Here is a 23,129-nt window from a genome sequence, read left to right on the forward strand (position 1 = left end):
CATTTATTCCATCTCCATCTTACATCTCATCCACTCCAGGGATCTCTGGTGCATAACAAGAGCATAGAAGCCATCATGTTTTCAAAACTACGATCCAAATTATCTCGTGTCTTAAGTCCGGATAAACAAGAAGGCACGATTTATCAAAAGGTCAACGATACCGAGAAGGAAGCCCAATCCAATCGCAATGACGAAACGAAGACAACACATACCAGTCTCCAAGAGAACGCAATAGATCCATCGACAGTCTAGAGAGACAACGTTGTCTCCTCAATCTAATGAGGCATAATGTCAACGATGCCGAGAAGGAAGCCCAACCCAATCGCAATGACGAAACGAAGACAAATACACAACAGTCTCCAAAAAAAACGCGACACATACGTCAACAGCCCAGAGAGAACACGTTGTCTCCTCAATCTACTGAGGCATGATCCGAGGAATGATAATCTTCCACCCTACTCCTCCACTCAATCATCACGTCCGAGTTTGGGACTTCCTAGTCAACAAAAACCATCCATCAAGGGAAAAGAAATTAAGAATGACAGGCCTCCTCCTTACGGATTACCCGAGAACATGAGTTCGGCATCCCGTTGCCAGTATGTCAGGGGTTTAATTGATAGAAGAAAAGCCGAAATCCAAACCTTGGAACAACAATTAGAGGAAGAAACTGGAAGAGCAAGACCTTCACCTACGGGTACAACTTTGCGGGTCGGAGAATCTTCGTCTATACATGTTACTTTGCAGAGAGAAGCGGCACAGGAAGAAACAGGGGAGGAAGGAATTCCGAGTACAGATTTATCTTCTCAGACAAAAGGAACAATGCAAGATATGGAATATTATATTCAATATTATATTCCAGACTGCAAGTACCGGGATGCACTTGCAAGAATTGAAAAACGAGACAAATTTGGCAAAAAAGGAACGCGAAAGATCGACTCTTCAACATGACTTGAGTGTAGGAGGAGATACCTTGATCTACTGGTGTGGCCAGCGAAAATAGATACTTGAAACTCGAAGTACATGAGAAATTATCTCTCTATTGTTCACACCCACCCGGTTTCGTCCATTTTCTATCAAGCAACTTGTTTCGGAGTATTGGCAGAAAGACCAAATTTCCAATCCCTTGGCCAATATTCTCGCCAAAAGACGGTGGTCAGTCAAACCTTACACCTGTATGACAATGTATGGACAATGGCGGGTTTGAAATTCGCTAGGAGATTGGAATGTTGAGTCACTACCTACCTCTTTGGACTTACTATCGAATGATGTCTCATTCCACTGTCAATACGCCTTGGCAATAGTTCTCCTAGATGGTTCTAGATCTTCACGATGTTCGTTAGATGCTCTTGCTTCCTTTGTCATTATTGTTTAGATGGTAGAGATGGCTCTCTAGGATATAGTTCCATGCGCTGGAGTTGCGTTATCTGCCATGATGATGTAGATGATAGAGGTTGCTCCTTTGTATGGAGTCAATGCAGCTCTACCCTATAGGATTTTTAAATTCATGGTGGAAGGGACTAGCAAGGAGAAAGCGCGGGTATCAGCGGCGGAGGAGGGTTTTTTGATGTTGTCGTGGAAGCCAGTGCGGTGGTGGGAGCGCAGCGGTATAGTGGGAGAGTTTGAAAGCTTTGGAACGGAATCAGAAGATTCATGAATTCGTCATACGTTTGGAAAGGAGAATGTACTAAACATTGAAGTGACATTTTTACACCGTCTCTAAGATCGGTGTAGATTAAATCGAAGGGGTTTAAAAAGAGTGACAACTCATATGTGATTTGATGCGAGAATTTGCTTTGCCGTGTAAAAATCAAAACATGGAAGCTGAATCTTCACATTTGACAATTGAATCAACGACATGGCGATTATTTTTGACCCTAAATTTTGAATTCATTTAGAACAATCTTTGAAAGATCTAGAATGTCCAATCGATTCGAAACAATCAAACCATTTGGACATTCCAAAAGATTGAATGAACAATCCCAATCCGTGAAGCAACTCAACACCTTATATCATCCTCAATACCCCAACACCAGCAAAACCCCCACAACCGCATGTACAGGCGCATACCCCCAATGATCGCCCTGTCCCCCTCCAGCCCTCCAACACACCCACCCATCCACAAACGCAACACCACTCCCCGCAACCACGATCCAGCCTAGTGTTTTGTAATTGCGATGGTAGGATGCGGCGTACATGGCGAGGCCCATGAAGATGTCGCGTGCGCCGTAGATGGTTAGGAGGGATTCGAGGAGGATGGTGTTGGAGGGGGTTTGTGGGAGGGAGGGGGATAGGGAGTGGTGGAGGGAGGGGTAGAATGTGAGGGCGTGGAGGGGGCGGAGCATGGCGTTGAGGCCGAAGAGGATGAAGATTGTTCCGAAGAGGGTGGGGAGGAGGTGGAGGAGGGGGTGAGGGTGAGGGAGAAGGTCATGGTGGGTGGTTGGGGAGAGGTGGTGGTTTGGGAGGTGGTGGTTTGAGAGGTGGTGGTTTGAGAGGTGGTGGTTTGAGAGGAGTTGAATTGGCTGTTCGGAGGTGTGGAAGTTCTGGATGGTATTTAGTTATCTGCGATGTTAATTCTGATCATGTTTAAACAATAAAGTTCAAACAATGAAGTTGTGCAGCAATATACAAAGCTTTCAATCGGGCGTAAGCGCCAAGATGCCGCATGAGACAAAGACATTTTCAACATTGAGCTGTGTTGTAGTCTGATTGGCAGCTCGAGAGATATCCTATACCTTTGACGGATATGAAGATATATTATCCTCAAGACGACGATTAGATTGTCGTTTGAACTTGCTAGGTAGATAGTACATCGTAGGTATTGTTGATTGATGGTGGTTGGTTCCAAGCCGGCCGAGCAATTCCATCACCCATGCAAAGCTTCTTTCTTATCTACTGGAGCGGAGATGACCCGAATGGATTAACCATCAGCGACACCACATTGATTATACAAACCACTCCCGAGGTCTCCGTTGTAATTTCATTCACCAATTCAATCCTTGGTCGTGGAAATGTATGGAAATGTATGATATATGACATATGGAAACTGAAGCTCTTAATACTTTGCTATCCTTCATCCAAGTATCGTAATGTCGTAGCTTACACCGCACCATCAATTGTCGACCTTCCATATCAAGATTGGAAAAGATGGAGAAATGTATCGCCACTCCATTTATCCATGGTACCTTACCTTCACACGATACTACAAAAGGAAGGTTGATCGTTGCCAAAACCTCGCTACACGAGCCGATATGCATTTTCAATTGATAAGGTGTGGGAGGACATGGGGACATGGGGTGAATGTTACTCGTTTTGCCTGTTCTGGATATGAGCTACTACCCTTGAGCTACTCTGGTGAATACAAAGCTAAAAGCTACCTAGGTAGATGGAGTATTCGATTGGGAATAAATATATGTATACCCCTCGTTCCCACCTCCTCTTCGAAAGTAGTTGGCTTTTTCTCTTCACCTCCATCAACTGCAATCAATTAGCAATCATGGTCACTTCAATTGCTACCTTCGCGGCATTTCTGGCTGTCGGATTGGTATCGAGCTCTCCCATCAAAGCTCGTACTCCATATGCGGTGAAGGAAACTCATTATCCACCACCTCAATGGCAAAGAGTGGGACCTGCTCGTTCAAACCACATGATCAATCTTCAAATTGGTTTGAAGCAAGGTCAATTCGATGAATTGGAACGTCATCTTTATGAAGGTATGAATCCTTTTTCGAAAGCCAAGGGAGTAAGCAATTGAGATTGAAAATTAACTAATAAATTCATAGTCTCTGATCCCGATCACCACCGTTATGGTCAACATCTTAGTGCTGATGAGGTGAATGATCTTGTTAAGCCTTCTGATGAAACTCACAATCTCGTTCATGAATGGCTTCAAGACAACAACATTGAACCGGCCTCTCTCGAATACAGTCCAGCGAAAGACTGGATTAAAGTGACCATCTCCATTGAGGATATTGAAACTCTCCTCGACACGGAATATTCAACATATCAACATGAAGATGGAGAATACATCGTTCGCACTCCGGAATGGTCTTTACCTCTTCATCTCCACGATCACATCGAGACAATTCAACCCACCAATTCTTTCTTCAAACCACACCCTGTAGCAAAGACCATGAAGAAAATCAGTGAAGCCGCAGAATATCAAGCATTAGCACCATCAAACTACAAACCTCCTACCGTTGGACAAACTGCGGCAGATGTATGCAACGTCTCCTCCGTAACCCCACTTTGTCTTCGAACTCTTTACGGTACCGTGGACTACAAGGTTCAAGCAGCTGGCAAAAACAAGATGGCTCTTACAAACTACCTCGGTGAATCTAACAATCGATCTGATACCAAACTCTTCCTTGAACAATACAGACCCGAAGCAGCATCAGCAGCGTACAGTTTTGATGTTCAAGTCATTAATGGGGGTAATAACGATCAAGGACAAGAAAATGCCACAGAACTCAAAGCTGGCAAAGATCTTGAGGGCAATTTGGATTCGGAAACTATGTTGGGAATTGGTTATCCAACTCCATTGATTGCTTACACAACCGGAGGTTCCCCTCCTTTTACCCCAGATGAGCAAACACCTACTGATACTAATGAACCTTACCTTGTGTGGTTACAATATGTGCTCAGTCAAAAGAATCTTCCAGGAGTTGTCAGCAACTCATATCAAGATACTGAACAAAGTGTTCCCTACTCTTACGCCGTTTCCGTCTGCAAAGGCTTTGCCCAATTGGGAGCTAGAGGTGTTTCCGTTCTTTTCGGATCTGGAGATAACGGTGTCGGAGCAGATGGTACATGTATTTCGAATGTGGACAACAGCACTACTTTCCTCGCTATGTTTCCTTCTACTTGTCCTTACGTTACATCAGTCGGTGGAACCAAATTCATCAACCCAGAAGTCGTAGCTACCGATGCCCGCAATGGATATGTCTCCGGCGGTGGATTTTCCCGCTACTTCCCTCGTCCTTCTTGGCAAGATGCGGCTGTAAAACCATATCTCGCCTCTCTGCCTAAGAATATCACAAGCTTCTTCAACGCGACCGGTCGTGCCTTCCCAGATATCGCTGCCCAAGGATACGCTTACATCACGGTTTGGAACGGTACTACTGTTCATCTCGATGGAACTTCGGCTGCTACTCCTACTGCTTCGGCAATTCTCGCTTTAATCAACGATGCGTTGATTGCAGCGGGAAAACCAACACTGGGATGGTTGAACCCATGGTTGTATAAAAAGGGATATAAAGCATTCACAGATGTCACAATTGGATCTGCAAGTGGATGCGGTACTAATGGATTCCCTGCAACAACTGGCTGGGACGCGGCGACCGGTTTCGGTACTCCTGTAAGTTTATGTCTTTTTTAATTTTCCTCTCCTTTTTCTCTTCCGTCGATTTGTTGTTAGAAATGTGAAATTATACTAATACAATACCATAATAGTATTTCCCCAAAATCAAAAAGCTCATCTTGGGCTCCGGCGCTCATGGATATAACTGACGCCGAGGTTTATGGCCGTATCGCGGGCTGAGTGCGGTTACTTGGGGACTTATGATTTATGTTGGGATTTGATTTGATTTGATAATATCGTATATATACTAGGTAGTATACGGATATAGCATTTATGATAATGAAAAATTGAAAATATCTGTAGGCTTGTGTGTGATTATGCTTGGGTAGATGTTGTATTTAGTCTAGATACCTGTTCAAACTTCAGGGAATAAGAAACTTCTACAAGTTAAATATAACGTGCGATTTTTATCTTTCAGCTTAGATTATTTGGGATATGGAGTTGGCATTTGAGATGGAGGTGGAAATTGGTTCGTGGGTTGATATATACGGGATCGAATGGAAGTGGGTAAGTAAGGATAGGTGTGATTGGATTGGTTGTGTTTATTGATCTTGTGTTTCGTTCTTGGATCCTGTTCTCGTGATATTTACCTACACACAGCTTCAAAACCTTCTCCTCCCCCTTTCTACTCTCCCCTTTCTACTCTCCCCCCCTCTCTCTCCCCCCTCCATCCCCCCCACAACAACATCCACCCACTCCCCCTCCCACCCCACCAAGCCCCTCCAATCCTCCGCCCCCAACTCCTCAAACCTCCTCGTGCGCACCCTCTCCCCCCCCGTCTCCACCCCCTCCACAAAAACCACCGGACTCCCCCTTCCCCACGGCCACCCCCACACGCCTCTCATCACCGGCGTATCAACCTCCACCCTTACCTCCCCATCAACCCCCCTCCCTCTCTACAAACCACCACCCCCACATCCACCCGATCCGGAATCCCGCCCTTCGTCAGCTTATTCTCGCGCAAATCCCAGTACGCTGCATCCCACGTGGAAGAACGAGGACGCGACCAGAGATTTCCCACGAGCGCGTAGCGATGCGTAAGCGCGAAAGAGGATTCGTGGGAGAGGGAGGTGGAGGGACCGAGGGATGTTGCGCCGAGGGGAACATGGAGGGAGATTTCCCCTGTGAGTTTGCGTGTTTGGTGGGTGGTGCTGGGGAGGCCGTAGATTTTGCGGGGGGCGAGCGCACGGATGGAGGGGGTCTGGGTGGGTGTTTGGGGGGGGAGGAGGAGGGGGGAGAGTAAGAGGAGAAATTAATCTTTACACTTGCGTTTTTGAAGCGGAATCCATGGTCGCCTGAGCGGAAGATAAATGTAAAGAGGATGAGGGTAGCGGGTTGGGAGTGGAATGTTCCGTGGCAGACGGTGGATACGGAACCGCGGACTCCGGCGTCGGAGAGGAATCCGATGTCTTTCTGGGTGATGATTGTGGAGCGGGGGGAGGGGAGTTCGTAGCGGATGGAGTAGGGAGTGTGGGATTTGGGTGAGGAGGCGGGCGCGTTGAGTCGGATTTTGTGGGGTGAGTTTGGTTCCTCGGTTGGGGCTTCTTCTAGGGGTGCGGAGTAGGATATTGATGATGCTTCTGGGATGTTGATTGGGATGATTGAGATTTCTTCTTCCGGCTCAATTATTTCCTCCTCTAATTCCAAAGGCGCGGAATACATTTCTCCAGATAAATCTGGGACATCGATCGGAATGAGCAATGCATCGTTTTCCCGCTCGCCAATCTCCTCTTCTGATAGTACGGAGAAAGGTACTTCAGCGGGTTGATAACTTTTCAAGAGATCTTGTGGAGAGAGATAGGTGGCATGTGACTTCTCCATATTTTTCAGCTGGGGAAAATGGTGAGTGGGGTGGGTGGGTTTATTGGGACGACTTGTCTTTGGGAATGAATCTTGAACTTTGAAGGGTGGAATGGATGGAATGATATATTGAGTCCTCGATAGATACTAAGTACCTATGTATGTATCATATATGATTCTGGTTACGAGAAGCTGATATGAAGGCTGGATGGCTGAAAAAGGGTTTGGAAGCAAATTATAGAAAGATTGACGTCATGGGACATAACGCTAATGCATGAATTAATTAATACAATAGGTATTATGAATTGAAGCTATTCCCACGTACACAAATTCCATCGCACGCAATAAAGACGACGTGTAATTGTTAAGTTTCATTTATTAATCGAGGTTTCTTATATTCATATAGAACCCCTTGAAAACAATGTACTACAAAGAGAGCGTAAGAAATATAAACAGCGAGCCGATTTTGTACACACCTCAACTGTTTTGCAAAAATTGGATCGAATTCAACGTCAGAATCTTAATCCTTGGATGCCCAATGTCCATGATCAAACGTTCCAAAATCCCAGAGGGGCGATCCTTCTGGATCCCTTGCTTTGAGCACCGGTGTCGATACTCCTACTGGAAATAGACAGGCCCCATAATGTGATGTATACTTCCCCTCTTCATCTCTCTCCGCCCACATGACCTCTGGAGAATTCTCTTTCTCTCTCACAAATGCAACGATTCCATGGGAAACTCGAAAGGAATGGAACCAATCATTATGCCAGTTGTGATATTCGATAAAGCCACCTCCCATATGATACATTTTCAGGCCGTAGAATCCGGCGACGACCTACGGGATAGTTAGTATCCGATGAAAAATATAAAGACAAAACAGGTTCTAAGATGACTCACACTATTAACCATTTTGATGGTTTCTGGGTCTCGTGTTCGTTTTAAAACGTACATCAGCCATTCAAGTGAACCGCGGTATCCCCAACATGGACTTATTAATGCGCATTGTACATGTACCTCAAAACTCTCAGTGTTTTCTGGAGTCCATGTTGGAAGTTCATCTACACAATCAAGATAGTTTTCCGAATCAAGAATAGCAGTTCTCTCAGCACCTGCGACATAATCAACTGGAGGATGGATTGGACGTGATGGTCCCATCCATGCATCCCACTCTGCATAAAAAAGGGCGTAAACTCGTTGACTAGCGTTCATCTCGCGATATGGCATAATAGCCAACGCGGTGGGTGTGTTTATTGGTAAGAAGCTCTTGATAGTGTGTTTTGTATCGAGCATAATCCTTAATAAGCCAACTGCTCGAGTGTTCTTAGGGTCCACCTTCACTCTTCCATTCTTTCGAAAATGTTCGATTTCACACTTCTCTACGATTTTTGCAGAGCCACAGCATGCACAGCTAATGTTTCCGAGCTTATGCGAGCCAAAACAATAATCCAGGATCCTATCGAGGAACCTCTTCCCAGGCACTTCGTCATAATCTAACGTTTCAAGTTGTGTGGTATCTTCAGGACGAACACCAAAAAATTTGATCAAGCAGGCTTCCACCGCGATTTCTAGCAATGGTGCCGGCCAATAGTTTGGTTTGTCGAGATCGACCCAGATCTGACGAGGACTTAATGTAGGTTGACTAAGCCGTAGCTCTTTGATATCTTGAACAACCTTTCTAAGGTTCAGCTTGTTGTTGATTAGCACTATAGACTCCATTCCTTCACCTAATTTCGAGGCTAGAAAAGTGCTATCTTGGGTATCATATCGTAGAATTTCGGTTTCCTTCCACCACCGGTTTTCTTCATTCTTCAACTGGATAGTGTTTGCCAAAGAATACCCATTTGCTACCAAACAAGCCTCCACAACTATTTCTTTCAATGGCATCAGTCCATTTGGGGTTTTATTCAGCTCTCCCCAGATCCAACGAGAGCTTGAATCAGGGTTTTGAGACCACAGGTCATGGATCTCTCTAAGAACTCCTCTATCTAAATCCTCGACTCTTTTTTTAAAGTTAGGATTGGACATGAGATACTCGTACCACACTGTAATCCCGGTTAGCAAGTCAAAATGTGCATCTTGAAGATCAGACCGTGTCTTCCATGAATGATGGCTTACTTTTAATAAATGCAGAAGCAGCTAGTTCCTTTTCCACTCGATCTCTTTCGCTCTGCCGCACCTGGCTCTCATGAGCCTTCATTTGAACTGTTTTCTCTAAAGGATAATCAAACCCCACTACCATCCAAGCCTCTACAACGACTTCTTCCAATGAATTCTGACTATCCAGCTCCTCGTTAAGACGTCGCCAAATTTGACGAGGGGTCAATTTAGGATTCCCTGAGCGTAGCCCGGCAATGCGTCGAAACAATAATTTGTGGTTTAAAGTCTCATATGTTCGTCCAGGATTCATATCTTTAAGTAGTTGGAGAACCATATTTCCGCGTGTTGTAACAAACCGTTCGATCTCCAACGGTGTAGGTCTGGAACCCAATTCTGTATCTTCAGCACCGGGTTGTATCTCTTTAGATTCAGACTGTATATCTTCTGATTCAGACTGTGTATCGTTGGAGTCAGACTGTATATCTTCGGACTCAGACTGTGTATTTTTTGTAACCGGCAGTATAGGTTTGGTGCTAGTGGATTTAGTCTTAAGTAATTCCATGAGAACTTTATTCTCGCCCTCTAGATATTCAGATTTGGCTTTCCTGGCCTTTATTTTGACAGTCTCTTCCTCAGGGTAATCGAAATACGCTACCAGACAAGTTTCCACCGTAATTTCTTCCAGTGGTTTCTGCCTGTCCAAATTTTTGGCTAGATGTTCCCAGATTTCGTGGGAATTTAATGAAGGTTGCTGGGAGCGTAGTTGTTCGATCTCTTTTCGGAGATCTTCGAGAGTTTCTACATTGATAGCCATGTTTCCGTTATAAGATGAATATTCGATCGGTCAATGTAACTAGGTGAATCAATAGTGAAGGTTGATTGCTTGTAGACGTGTTTTCGATGTGAAGATGTTGAATGAGAAGAGAGGTTTAAACACGAATTGAAGGTATCTATGAGTATGAAGACCATGAATGTGAAGGAAGGTCGATATGGGAAGGTCTCAACATGGTAGCCATAGTGATGTAATACGATTGCGTATCAGAGGAAAGTGCGATGAGACTTTGAAATTTCGGTACTTACTATTAAACTAGAATGGCCTGAAAAACAATCTGGGCTGCAAATCTGCTTGGATGAAACACATCTGTAGCCATATCTTGTACGCAGCACCTAGTATATTTCAAAAGCTCTCGAGATGACAGCCCGTTTAGATATGAGAGCGATCAGGTCTTGCATCCCATTGAAGTATTGGTACTTGGTCGAATGAAAGATTCGTGGGCGACTTCTCTATCAGGAGTGCGGATTTGCAAGAAAGGGAGGACCAGTCGACCAGGTCAAAAGTGATCAAGATAGGCCTCTGCCTTCAAGCTTCAACTATAATCATACCTCATGAGGAGCCCAACTCTACCATAAACTATATGCCATCCTCAGCTGAATTTTAAAATCATGAAGCAGCACAAGAGAATGGGAGACCTCAGAGGGATAAAGTATATATTTTATCACACTTGTGACGAGATGATATGATAAGTTGCTATTATTGCAAGAAAGACCTCACAGAAAGAATGAGCAGGTGTTAGCAAACAAAATCGAGAATTCTCAACTCAATAATAGTCGTTTGTGGTTGGATATACCTAGTATTCTTGAATGTTTGTGGTTGGGAGAAGGAACGGTTGCTTTGAATCCAAGACATGTGTGGCTGGCGGCTTGCAGAGCTAGCGGCCGTTGCAGAATCTTGGCCTCCGAGCTTCAATGAACATCAATTGTTTACCTTCGACCCTACAACAATCAACCTCAAGTCTGGCAACGACTTCATCAAGTCCGATGTATTTCCCTATCGAAAGAATAGGTACATATCCAAACTCACCTCCTCTGACCTTTCGCGCATTCATAAGATGGATGCATACCTCGGCATCGGCAGAATGGGTAAACAGATAAAACTGGTTACTTGTCTCACCACAAATCAGACCACCTGTTGCAGGTAAGTAGAGACGCAAAGAAACAGGTGAGGACTATAGAAGGTAGGAATTGGGAGGCAGATCTTTGTGCTCAAGATATAAGAACAAAGCTATATCATTTTCAAGAATGCTAAACCATAGTCAAATCTTCTTCCTGCATCTATCAAACCACAATTGAAGCATCAGCGACAACGACTATCATCACTGCAGTCAATCCAAACATCGAAAAGCCACATACCATCCTACAAACTACGAAGAAAGTATAAAATGATATTATTTGAAACAGATACCTCAGTTTTTGAACTGCTATGGGATCTCGCCCTGGCATTCTTTATTGTCCGCATCGCATTCATATATTTTATCCTCACATATCTATCGTCTCTCTTCTCATCGTTCATTTTTCTGAATCGAGTCATGCCATATAACCATCTCACGGCTCCAGCCAGAGAACTTATCGCCTTTCCAATATATATCCTTACAGTGGCGTTGTGGGCGAGGACTGTGATTGTATATTATGAAATACCGCGCGTGCCAGGATTTAGGATCGCGATTGGTCTGGTCGCTGGATTCTTTATGGTGATAGCGGAATTAGTGGGGGGTTTCGTGTTATGGGAAGAGGGATACAAAGAATGGATTTGGGAGACGAATTTACTTGGCGCGGGGCTAGGGATGTTATCATTGATACTATTCGAGGGGATGCCATGGGTATTGATGCTGCTTGAAAGGAGTGAGATGAACGAGACCACTCATGGGCATGAAGAAAAGCCAATTATAAGTGCTGTGTAAGTGACCTTTCTTCAACCTTTGGAACGAGTCCGTGGATATTGGCTAACCATCAATAGCCCAACGATTGGAAAGACGGAGAAAGTGAATATTGAAGATAAAAAGACGAATTGAGGTTGAGAGATATGGCTATACGCTGGAACGTCCTCATGGGAGCAAGATATCTCGAATTGGTTTACACTTAGTGAAGATAATCCCAAGTTGGGCCTGGATTACGTCTACGCAATCATTTACAGCATGCTTCAAAGCAAAACTGCTTATCGTCTTTGTGCGAGATAAAAAGTCCTAATTTCGGAGTCATGTACGAATGATATGGTGGATGATGTGGTGGATGATGTGGTGGATGATGTGGTGGAAGTATCCCATCAAATGTCAGCATTATTACGTCCCTGCTTCTTTGGGCGACGAAGTTTCCCCTATCAGGATCATCACTGTTGTCATGTCTGGTCACAAATCCGTCGTCAAATGACTCGGACATGATTGTATCGTTGCATGGGTTTATTCATTACGCCGCCTCGGAGAGTAAGAATCCCTTGAGGCTTGAGCTACCTCGGTTTCTGACTTGGGCCCCTGAGACGTCGATCTCACTTCTAATCGATCCTCCATTTCTCGTGTAATAGCAAACTGTGTCTGTTATCTACGTTGTGGATTATGCAGTATACGTTTTTTGCAGGACACAGTAAGGAGAAGATCTTCTATATAATGTCTCAGCTTTACGTGATGTCGGTGTGGCCGGAAAAGAGGGGCACCCCCACCAACATCATAGAATCTTCCACAACACCTGCTTTTCGATGCTATATTACGATATCAATTTGGTACATGATCTGATAAGATTGGAATTCTCGGTTAAGTCTCAACTTGCATATATTTCCATCCAAATTTCAAAGGAGGATATTAATTTGTTGATTAATTGTTTAATTATTTTTAAAAAAAAAAAAAAACAATTTTGTTTTGATTTTGGTGTCCCATATATTTCGTCCACATCGTCCACATCGTCCACACCGAGGTGATGTGCTTGCGAGAGGATGCTAAGTGTAGTGTCCATTGCTTCAAAATCCCTGCAACATCTCTTTCGATTTAAACATGACGGTCCACGGGTGTCGATGATCTTCAATTGAAAACTTAAGTTTGTTCGGCTCGAGTTCGGTCCCATAAGTTATGCTTCGAAATGATGATGATCATAATTCATTGAAGTGGATATCCCCGCATTGCACATCGATAATTTTTGTGTGCATTCTTGACGCGATAGGTTGTTCCTTGGAGCTTGATCATGGCTTCATTGATATCGGATATGTGAGTAGTATGTTAAAGACCGTATACTTCTTACTAAATACAGTGAATAATAGAGTCCTTCAATTGGATACTAACATAGATAGCATATCCCAGGTGCAATTTCCAATCTTTCAACACCAAATACCTGGGATTGGCCGAGAACACGCATATTTACTGTTTGAATTGTTTTAAACGTCTGAATGAAGATTTGTATATTTTTCTTTGCATCAAATGGATGCTTCTAATAAACTGGTGAACCTTTTAGTCCAATAACGCCGGATGAGTTTCATATGCATCATTTATTCCCGTCTCTTCATCGCAAGCACAGGTGCGGTATATACGTGCCTTGCCTTAAAATAATAATAAATCAACGCTACAGATAACGTGGCTACGAACATCACACTCGACCAATTCATATTTTGGGCGGTGACGGGTGTTTGGAGAGGCCAAAACGAGAAGAACGTAATGGGTGCTAAGAAACACAAAGAAGCAATGTTGATAGCCATGCCGTATTTGCCGAGAGACCATCGATGTGGAGGAAGGGGACCTTGTAAACGGCGCCAGACCAAACAGCTGATTGTGATGAAGTAAGAACATAAAATTGAAACACCGCCAAGAGAATTTATTGCGTTGAGGGCAACGGATGATCCAAGGTTGATGAGTGAGAGTAGGGATGAGACGGCGATTGAAACGCAGACACTGCGAAGTGGAATGTTCCAACCGGGCGACACTTGGGACAACCAAAGCGAACCTGGCAATCCTCCGTCTCGAGCAAATGACCAAATCTGGCGTGAGGCGGCAGCCACTTCACTAATACAGCAAGATAATAGGAGGATAACTACGACCATACACATAACGTTTGTGGCGGCGTAGCTCTGCGTTGCATTGAAAAATACTTGCATGAAAGGCTGGCCAGTCACAGTTTCAAGAACGGCGTCGAGATCCCCGAGGGTGAAGATTAAAGTCACTGCCATAAGGAATCCCATAGTAGCGTTGGGTCCTACTGACCACATGATGGCTCTCGGAACTACCCAGGATGCGTCTTGAATCTCTTCGGCTACACACATAGTATGTTAGTATTCTATCCAGACGATGTCTCTCAATGGTGAAAACTTACATAAATGCACAGAGCAGTCATAACCAATCAACACACTCATTGGACTGACCAGTCCGATCATGGCTGCCAATCCCTTGGAAGACCATCCGCCATCGTTGGTAAAGTTCAAAAGAACAGTATTTGGATCGCCACGAGGTCCCATGACCCATAACGGAATGATAATAACGAAGAAACCGATCAAGTGAAGAATCAAGACGATACCCTCAATCAATGGTAGACGTTCGGCTAAGGAAGTGTTGAACACAACGGAAAACGATACAACTCCGATGGCGAGCAAAGTCGCGTGGAATCGCTCGTAGACATAGTCGGCTTTATTGAGGGCAATGAGACCTTGAAGAATCCCACCGATCATAAAGCAGACACCCGCAAGATATACTTGCCATCCAATAGCAGAAAGCCAGCCCACGATGTAACTGAGTAGCCTCTGTATCCTGGGAGGAGCAAATTCTGAGACCCAATGGTATTGTCCACCTGCCGTTGGCGATCTATATTCTCGACACGTTAGTTACCAGAACGAGAATGAGCTGAATTCAGAGTTTAGGTATGATGGCACGCACATAGAAGCCATTTCAGCAATACTAGCATATACCAAAGACATGCCACAAGCAGCAACAATGAAACCCCAAAACAGATCGGCCGTCCCTCCATCAACCAAGACGAATGTGAAGAGGGGAAGTAAAAGTTCCCAAGACGCCATAGCTGTACTAGCAAATCCCAGCATCGTTATAAATTTAAAGTTTCGCTATATGGAATCCAGTCAGCCATTACTCATTCTACCCATTGATAATGGCGGAGCCTACACGTAGAACCTGCTTCTTTCCTAACACCGCCATGTCCTGTTGATCGGCTCTCGTTCCACGCCATTTCTTTGCGACCTGACCTGGAATCTCATCTTCGAAATCCTCCTTCTCAACATCTTGACTGTTCGAAGCAGCGCCACCTGATTCTCGACTTGCAAATATCACTTCTCCGTCCTTCTGAATCTCTGGGGTCATGATGACTAACAAGGAAAATTCAAGGGCGACTATGTTGACAATGAGATGGAAAGCTGGAACCCGCGCAGCTCAATTTCACGAGTCGAGAATACGCATGGAATGAAGGAATTGAAGTCGCAAAGATATGGTTCTAAGACAAGAGAACGAACTTTTGCACAATGGATATCAAGATAAGATCAATGCATGATGCAAGGTAGATGCAAACTACGATCAATCCAGCATTGCATTACCCACTCTATTTGTGCCCTGAAATTATTCCCAATTCAGTTCTTGCTAACGAGCCGTACCTGTGTATTATTACTTCATATAAAAACCAAGTCCAGACCTATAAAGCTATCGTTTCAAACTCTCCCCATGTTCTTTTCTCATCTTCATCCGAAATACGGATGTAGTCGAAAACTTAAATATATGAAGTCAGCGGACGATTTACAACCTTAACCCAATAACAACCAACCATCTAACGATATCTATCCAATAAATCATGCAAGTTCAACAGCCCATATTGATTTCTTCAAAGCATTTGTATCAGCTAATTCAAGGATTGGTGAATCCTTCTGTTTTCACACCAATTGGATGATACAGGTAACGCCACACCGTTCTGGGGCGGGCCATCCCACCGATTTAGAGGGATGTCCGTGTTTATTTGGGAAGGTGGGGATCCAGGGATATGAGGTTCCCACTGCCGCATGGAAGAAAGATTGACGGGCCCGTATGAGTGGAGAAGTGTAGGCGATTACCGTTTTTTGATACTCGTATGATTTAGGCGATACGGGCAGGAAATCTCGCATCTCAGGCTTCCTCTTTTGCTGTCTACAGTGTGAAGGAAGTTCTGTTTTCGATTAATCTTCGATACATTAAGCATGCGTGCAGCAAAAGTTTCGGTGGATGTCCTATTTTCAGAATTAGACCACCCAAGGTGTTGGAGATGGGGAAAGCCCTGGCACAATAACATAGCGATCTGCGCATTACACCTCGCTTAATTGTAAAGAACAATTGTCAGGATGAATGCGCAAATCTTATTCACTCATGAATTTTACCGGGAAGCTTCTGGTCAGTGGCCACCATAGGGAACGAAGCAAAAACGTTTATTTGAGCCTTTCAGGGGACTATTGCTTAGCAAAGCACTCTCATGGTTCTCCATATCGATCCATGCGCGATCGATATTCGAGAATTAGCTAACTACGAAGGTTGTCTGTTTTTATGCTTTAAGTGATTCGAATAGATATTGAGCTGTTCCTCTCCAAAATTCAATCTTTGAAGCTTTTACTTGCTTTTTATTAATTCTAATAGTTTTTTTAGTATTTAAGGTATTTGAAGTTTCTGATAGGCTTTAAATAGATTCTAGATAGAATTTCGAATCAAAATTCAATAAGAAATTAGTGATTTTAGATAAATTGTAAATAAAATGTGACTTTTATAATACTTTTATTATCTGGAGTTCATTATATAATTTATCAACCAGCGATGTGATTCTATTGGTCCAAGAACCAAAAATGGGGACATATTCAGGTGCATTTTATATTACTTATCCTTCCAACCTTTGTATTACGTGTATTCACACAAGATTTTGAATTGGTGTTTTCATACCGACCGAGGCAAAAAATAAACGATAACTTCTTCACACTCCGTGCGTATTTCTAATAAATGTCTCAATATTTTTTGGCCTTCATTTCAAAATATCGAATCGCAAGCGAAAGAATTAGGGTTACGGGATTACGGGATTGCGGAGTTACGGGATTCGCTTGTTTTAGGAATAATTCAATATTTCTATATGGTTACATCGCGTAAGTGGTATAAAACGTTATATCAAAACTATACATACCTATATGTTTTGAATTAAAAGACTCATCTAAAGGTAAATAAGTAGGTCGATTTTGTTTTAATAAAAGAAGACCCGAAAATTGTTGTTGATTTTTAACTCAGTAATATACTTCAATTGGAAGATTATGTAATCTTCATATCAGTTTGCTTCTCAATTTGAAATCCAAGGAAGTTTCTGAAGCCCTTTTAAGGGTGCTCAAAGTTATTCTGCATTCATGTAAAACTTGTACGACACCAAATTCTGCAACCCTACAAAGGATCGACCTCTACATCCACATCCACCATATACCCCAGCAAATACCGAATGACCCTAGTCCAGACAGAAAATCAGGCTCTGTCGCCCCACTCTTCAGGTGAAAATCCACAACGCCCACTTCCAAATTAGCAAATCATTCAGATTTGCGTCACGAAGACACCTTGCGACATGCGAGATTTGCGAGGATGGCCCTTCCAGAACCAATTTACTGGAATTTCGGAATGGGTTCCCCAAAAGCTTGACCATCACTCCCGACGCTGATTTCAGCTCATTCCTTCCGTGCCTTTCAAGCGAGCCGAGACTTCTCGTGCAGGTTTTCGACGGACTATTCTGGCTCTCTGGATGCCACCTTTCCGCTCCCGGAGGAGCCCACAAGGGGCGGTTCGTTGTCACCTGTTGTAGGGCGTGGCACGGAGGCACCATGTAACAATACTTTTACTTTCTTCCCGTGCTCAAGGTACAGTTTATGTCTATTCTACTGAATATAGTTACTTGAGAAATCCCAGGATAATGTTTCTTTCGCTGTATCCTTTGTGAACCATCGGCATCCGGCACTTTGATCTACAATGCTCGAGTCTGAATGTTTGAACCCCTCCACTTTGACATAATTATAACGTGGCGGATGTCCGGTATCTGATTCTGTTTGGACTAACGATACGAGAACCTGTGCTATGTCAATGCCGACGACTGGCTTGGTGGTGCCACCGGGTCAATCACCACCATTCGCTGTTGTGACGAGTACTGATCATTCGGCGTGGATCATCATCGCAACCGCATTGGGGCTTTCTTGCCTCTTGGTATTCAGTGGGATCAAGTCTTTCGCTAGGACTTCGATGGGAAAAGGCGTTAGTTATGATGAGATATGTCTTTTGGCTTCAACGGTTAGTTGCTTGAACTATCACTCACGATGGTCACTTCGCGCAGTTGATGACATCCTGAAAGCATCATGAATTTAGCTGACAAACAACGTAGCTGCTGGCAGCTATTCAATCATCGGTAGTGTTGGGAGCCTGCGCCAAAGGCTTAGGCAAATCCATCGAACTTGTATCAGTCAAGAATCAAGCCCAGATAGAGCAAGTAAGTTCAAGGCATCTACGCAGCGCGCATTGAATCCCGCAAAAGGCTAACTTTTTCACCTTTCAGATGTGGTATACGAGCTTGCTGTTGTTTGTCATATCCCTCGGATTATCCAAAACTTCAGTAGTCGTCTTATTGGGCAGTTTGACCCCAGATCAGAAACACAAGAAAATCTTCCGCAGTGTGATTGGCTTGACGGCTGCTTGGACAGTTGCGAGTCTGTTTGCGGTGGCTTTACAGTGCAATTTGGCTCATCCGTGGAAAACCATCGGACAGCGCTGTGATAACGTGGTAAGCATTATCTTGGAATCAAATTTGGCTCAAAGCATGATCTAATCCGAGATTGTAGTCTTTAAGATGGCAGGTCATATCTGCTTTTGATATCGTTTTCGAGCTCGCATATGTTGCATTATCATTTTACCTAGTATGGAGTCTTCGGACAAGCAAATCAAATAAAACTATTGTCGTTGTGGCATTTGGGTTTCGTCTTCCGTGCGTTTTTTGGGACTTCTTCAATACAGGAGCGCATGCTAACATCTTTTCAGTGTGATCATCGCCATTGCCTACCGACTAGCCAGATTTGATGTAAATGGATTGACCACGAACCCAATGTTTCTCGAGGATGAGTTTATTATATGGACACAGAGTGAAATGAACTATTCCGTCATTGCCGCCATTATACCAAGTCTTCGACCATTTGTCAAAAATCTTTCTACATATTACGGCCAGGAGCTGGGAGGAAGATCGGGATATACATTGGAGGATTCAGAGAACTATCAACTTTCCAACCTAGGCTCCGCCATGCGAAATGAAAGCCACCACAGAGAGAGCAGAATTCGAGCAGATGTGGATCCAGACGATTATAAATTTCGAGTTTGGGCAAACGAGCCAGAACTAGGTGCGAGGAAAGGCAAGAATCCGGGAGAGGGAGGCTCGAAATTATGGAATAAGGCCGGGGAAGAAGGAACAGATGGATTGAGTGTGGGGAGCAGTGATTCTCAGCGGATGATCATCAAGAAGGATACTACATGGACGGTACAGATGGATTGATCAATGATAGACATGGCCATGGATAAGGGTAATGGGAGGCCATCTGTATTGCAATGATATGGCGTCGTCAATGGAGTCAGGGATAGAAGCGTCGAATTCTAGACATTCTCGGGTGGTTGTTTGTATTACATCTTTTTGATGTATGGCTTTTGCCAGATATCTAGTTACGGTGATTTAAAATATCATTAGAAACCCATACATGGGTGACTTCCTGCTTTATTCTGAGCTTCATCTGTCTTTCAAGGGATACCTGATACCTGAATGTCCAAATTCGCCATTCTCGGTCATAGTTTAGAGGGGACATGGAGCAAATAGTCTTGGAGCCTTGATTTCCTGTACACCTGCTTCATAACATTATCTACAGTGTGACTACATATATGCTTTGTGGTAGAATAGTCCGCATTCTCAACCTTGATGGTTTCGATAGATGGATGAATAGACAAAGGTATGAAATTTCCAATCCGTGCTAAAAACAGAAGACTACTTAATGTTTCAGCATTTCCTGTTCCTGCATAAGATATGATCATGGCAAGTAAGGGTCGGGGAATTCCGTCATTCAGTATTGATGATCACATCCAATGGAATTATCTTGATTCTGGACCAGACAATTTCAGACATCTAATCCTAATAACATTTGATGCACAATTTAAAAAGAATTGGCTCTGACGGAGACACGAGATATTTCTGCTAATGACACATATTGGTCTCGAGCGTAGGGCACGGCTAAAGACATTTTCACATGTTTATATCACCCATTCCCACAAGGACAGACGCAAAACAATCCAGGAAAAAATTCCTCTCCACTATTAGATTTTCTCTGCCCCCCACTTTCATCCTTGTTAACGCGGCTCCTCAGAAACTTTATCCTCGCTAAGTCGGGTACCCTACTTTCGGGCTATCCCTGTTTTGGGCCACCCTTTCACACCAAAAATCACTTTTTAGATCTATTAATATCTTTATCAATATATAATATAATTTAATAAAAATTTATATATATATAACTTAGATTGTTTCAAGCTTATTCTAAAGTTTTTAGATTTTTAGGATTTTTTTATATTAAGATCTAGAATTTCAAAATATCGATTTTTAAATTTATATGAGAATTATATACAAATTTAAAACTTTTATAAAATCTTGAATAACTTTTTAATGAAAATTGCTAAAAATAAACTATAAGATCTTATTATAAATTTATAGTATATTTAATTTAATAGATTTAGAAAAAATAGAAAATTTCTTATAAATAAATATTTAAAAAGATATCTTCAAAATGATAGGGATTATTTATATTATTCTAAATTTGTTATATATTATATCTTTATATTTATTAACTTTTTTGAATTTTCTTTTTGAATTTCTATATAGATTTAATTTTAAAATTTTCAAAAAGATATATAGTTTTTTTTAATGATTATTGTTAAAAAGTTATTAAAGATTTTATAAAAGTTTTACATTTGTATATGATTTTTATACAAATTTAAAAATCGATATTTTGAAATTTTAGATTTCAATACAAAAAAGTCCTAAAAATCTAAATTATTTAAAATAAGCTTAAATCGATTTAAATTATATATATATAAATTTTCATTAATCTCTATTTATAAATAAAAAAGTTAAAAATTCCATTTTTGATATAAAAAGTGATTGAAAAGTGGTCCAAAAGGGAAGTGGTCAGAAAGTGGGATATCCGACTTAATTCGGACTCGGATCCTGGAAGAGATTAATCTTAAATCCCCTGGCCCGAGGATATATTAACTTTGATTGAAGAACCGAGTATCCACGGAGGACTTTCCCTAAGCGCGATGAAGACTTCTCCGATGTTTTCTATAGGACTTTAGGATTCGAAGACATTATATGGGATATCCCGTGATTATGTACGTTTTAACTCCTTTTCATCTATTTCCCCGCCACCAAGGAGTAATCAAATTGATTCAATTTCGAATCACATGGAAATGGGGGTTCTTCGCGTTGGAGCTGCTAGCAGCTGCAACCGATTCTTCTAGATGACATGCAACGGGATACTAATTCCTTCCCTGACACCCAATCTTCCAACAAATTGTTTTGTGGTTTCATCCAGAACTTGCGGAACTGGTTTTGTACCACTTGAGATGAGACACTTTAGCTAAACTCAAGCTTAGATCCTGTCATTTTTAACGCCTGATTTCGAGTTCTGTAGCACATTGAACTAGATCCTTATCGAAATTTACATCAAACCCTTGATTTTCTGCACGTCTTGCTAGAACGGTCCAGCCTTTGAACCCTGAGATTCTGAGAACAAGCACGCCACTCAGTACTATCCTTCACATATCGAAACGGCTACAATAACACCTTGACAAAATCTTAAACCATGGCAACTGTAGCGGCAGCGTCTCAAGCCGGCCATGACACCTTCGATGCACTCAACATCGAGTACGAAAAAGCTTATCGCGACAACCCCTTCAAGATTGCCGCCATTAAGAAAGCAATAACTTTATTAGATCCCGGATCGAAGGTTCTCGACGTGGGGTGCGGTACTGGGGTACCAGTATCAGAACTATTGGCTGGAGCTGGACTGGAAGTGGTTGGTTTCGATATCGCACCCAAGATGGTTGAATTTGCTCAAACGAGAGTCAAGGGTACCTTTTCCGTGTCGGATATGGTGCAATTTCGGGTTGAAGATACGTTTTCGGGAGTCTTTATGATATTTGCTCATCTGCAACTCTCGTATGCAGCCGTTCATGCGGCGGTGTACAAATACGTTAGTGCACTGAAGCCAGGGGGAATATTTGTTCTCGGCCAGATGCCGAGTGATTCGTACGTTAAGGACGAAGGTAACGCAGCATATGATGAAACGAGAACGTATGTGGAGGATTACGATGCGCCGTTTATGGGAGAACCACTTCCAACTTTCATGATGAGCGAGCAAGGACAAAGGAACTTTTTGACAAGTATGGGACTGGAGATCGTGAGTGAGACGATTGATCAATTTCAGCCGGATAATGAGAAATGCGAGCCGGAAATGCAGCAATATATCATTGCGAGAAGACCTGTGGATGGGGAGATTATGGAGCCACAGCCGCTTCCAAAGAAGAATTAGCCACTTTTTGCGACGTATAATTAAAATTTGTATACCAAACAAAAAGTGGATGTTGGAGACCAGAGATATTACAACCGTATGATCTAGGTGAACTTTTCGTCGGCAACCAATGAAACCTTTGAAGCAACACGTCAATCTAATCCACATAGCATGTTGTTTGGACGAGGGGATCTCCTGAATCCTGGAAACTTTTTTATGTATACTAAACTCTGTCTCTAGAAAGATGATGGTTTGAATTCAAGTTCATTTATCTCCAATCGGAGTCAGCTTGTAGGGAAATGTATAGTTTTGTGAACCATCTATAGTTTTTAAAAAGGACCTGTCTGCCACATACGACCATAGACTGAAGAGAATTGGGCATCCCGTCCGCTCTGCCATACACAAGCTTCAGATCGGTAGATTAGTAGTTGGGTGGGTGACCACCAGCGAATCCCTACTGTTGTATGTTTTTTGAATTCTCTTAAAACTTTCTGTTTT

The 23,129-nt window shown here is 42.8% G+C and overlaps 9 protein-coding genes across 9 annotated transcripts; 5 read left to right on the forward strand and 4 right to left on the reverse strand.

Moving 5' to 3' along the window:
• Positions 1-327: 327 nt before the first annotated feature.
• Positions 328-948, forward strand: EAF02_009715 (uncharacterized protein; the record flags this gene model as incomplete). The annotated part of the gene is made up of 1 exon (XM_038905763.1): positions 328-948. One exon carries the CDS (start codon positions 328-330, stop codon positions 946-948), a length of 621 nt encoding a protein of 206 aa, XP_038754503.1.
• Positions 949-2,015: 1,067 nt separating this feature from the next.
• EAF02_009716 (uncharacterized protein) lies at positions 2,016-2,342 on the reverse strand (the record flags this gene model as incomplete). The annotated part of the gene is made up of 1 exon (XM_038905764.1): positions 2,016-2,342. One exon carries the CDS (start codon positions 2,340-2,342, stop codon positions 2,016-2,018), a length of 327 nt encoding a protein of 108 aa, XP_038754504.1.
• Positions 2,343-3,493: 1,151 nt separating this feature from the next.
• Positions 3,494-5,505, forward strand: EAF02_009717 (uncharacterized protein; the record flags this gene model as incomplete). The annotated part of the gene is made up of 3 exons (XM_038905765.1): positions 3,494-3,710; positions 3,780-5,353; positions 5,449-5,505. The coding sequence occupies 3 exons, from the start codon at positions 3,494-3,496 to the stop codon at positions 5,503-5,505; spliced, it is 1,848 nt and encodes a 615-aa protein (XP_038754505.1).
• Positions 5,506-6,301: 796 nt separating this feature from the next.
• EAF02_009718 (uncharacterized protein) lies at positions 6,302-7,177 on the reverse strand (the record flags this gene model as incomplete). Its single annotated transcript, XM_038905766.1, has 1 exon — positions 6,302-7,177. The coding sequence occupies one exon, from the start codon at positions 7,175-7,177 to the stop codon at positions 6,302-6,304; it is 876 nt and encodes a 291-aa protein (XP_038754506.1).
• A 295-nt stretch (positions 7,178-7,472) lies between these two features.
• On the reverse strand, positions 7,473-10,380 carry EAF02_009719 (uncharacterized protein). The gene is made up of 3 exons (XM_038905767.1): positions 9,272-10,380; positions 8,054-9,198; positions 7,473-7,991 (listed from the first exon to the last, which is right to left on the reverse strand). Exons 1-3 carry the CDS (start codon positions 10,065-10,067, stop codon positions 7,677-7,679), a joined length of 2,256 nt encoding a protein of 751 aa, XP_038754507.1. The 5' UTR covers positions 10,068-10,380; the 3' UTR covers positions 7,473-7,676.
• A 668-nt stretch (positions 10,381-11,048) lies between these two features.
• Positions 11,049-12,346, forward strand: EAF02_009720 (uncharacterized protein). Its single transcript, XM_038905768.1, has 2 exons — positions 11,049-11,987; positions 12,048-12,346. Exons 1-2 carry the CDS (start codon positions 11,473-11,475, stop codon positions 12,100-12,102), a joined length of 570 nt encoding a protein of 189 aa, XP_038754508.1. The 5' UTR covers positions 11,049-11,472; the 3' UTR covers positions 12,103-12,346.
• Positions 12,347-13,559: 1,213 nt separating this feature from the next.
• EAF02_009721 (uncharacterized protein) lies at positions 13,560-15,372 on the reverse strand (the record flags this gene model as incomplete). The annotated part of the gene is made up of 4 exons (XM_038905769.1): positions 13,560-14,317; positions 14,378-14,862; positions 14,935-15,119; positions 15,178-15,372. The coding sequence occupies 4 exons, from the start codon at positions 15,370-15,372 to the stop codon at positions 13,560-13,562; spliced, it is 1,623 nt and encodes a 540-aa protein (XP_038754509.1).
• Positions 15,373-18,120: 2,748 nt separating this feature from the next.
• EAF02_009722 (uncharacterized protein) lies at positions 18,121-19,576 on the forward strand (the record flags this gene model as incomplete). The annotated part of the gene is made up of 5 exons (XM_038905770.1): positions 18,121-18,330; positions 18,422-18,526; positions 18,593-18,817; positions 18,876-19,018; positions 19,072-19,576. The coding sequence occupies 5 exons, from the start codon at positions 18,121-18,123 to the stop codon at positions 19,574-19,576; spliced, it is 1,188 nt and encodes a 395-aa protein (XP_038754510.1).
• Positions 19,577-21,923: 2,347 nt separating this feature from the next.
• Positions 21,924-22,652, forward strand: EAF02_009723 (uncharacterized protein; the record flags this gene model as incomplete). Its single annotated transcript, XM_038905771.1, has 1 exon — positions 21,924-22,652. One exon carries the CDS (start codon positions 21,924-21,926, stop codon positions 22,650-22,652), a length of 729 nt encoding a protein of 242 aa, XP_038754511.1.
• Positions 22,653-23,129: the final 477 nt, after the last annotated feature.

This window comes from Botrytis sinoallii (assembly GCF_014898435.1).
Source record: "Botrytis sinoallii strain Bc 23 chromosome Unknown BSIN_021, whole genome shotgun sequence".
NCBI classification, from domain to species: Eukaryota; Fungi; Ascomycota; class Leotiomycetes; order Helotiales; family Sclerotiniaceae; genus Botrytis; species Botrytis sinoallii.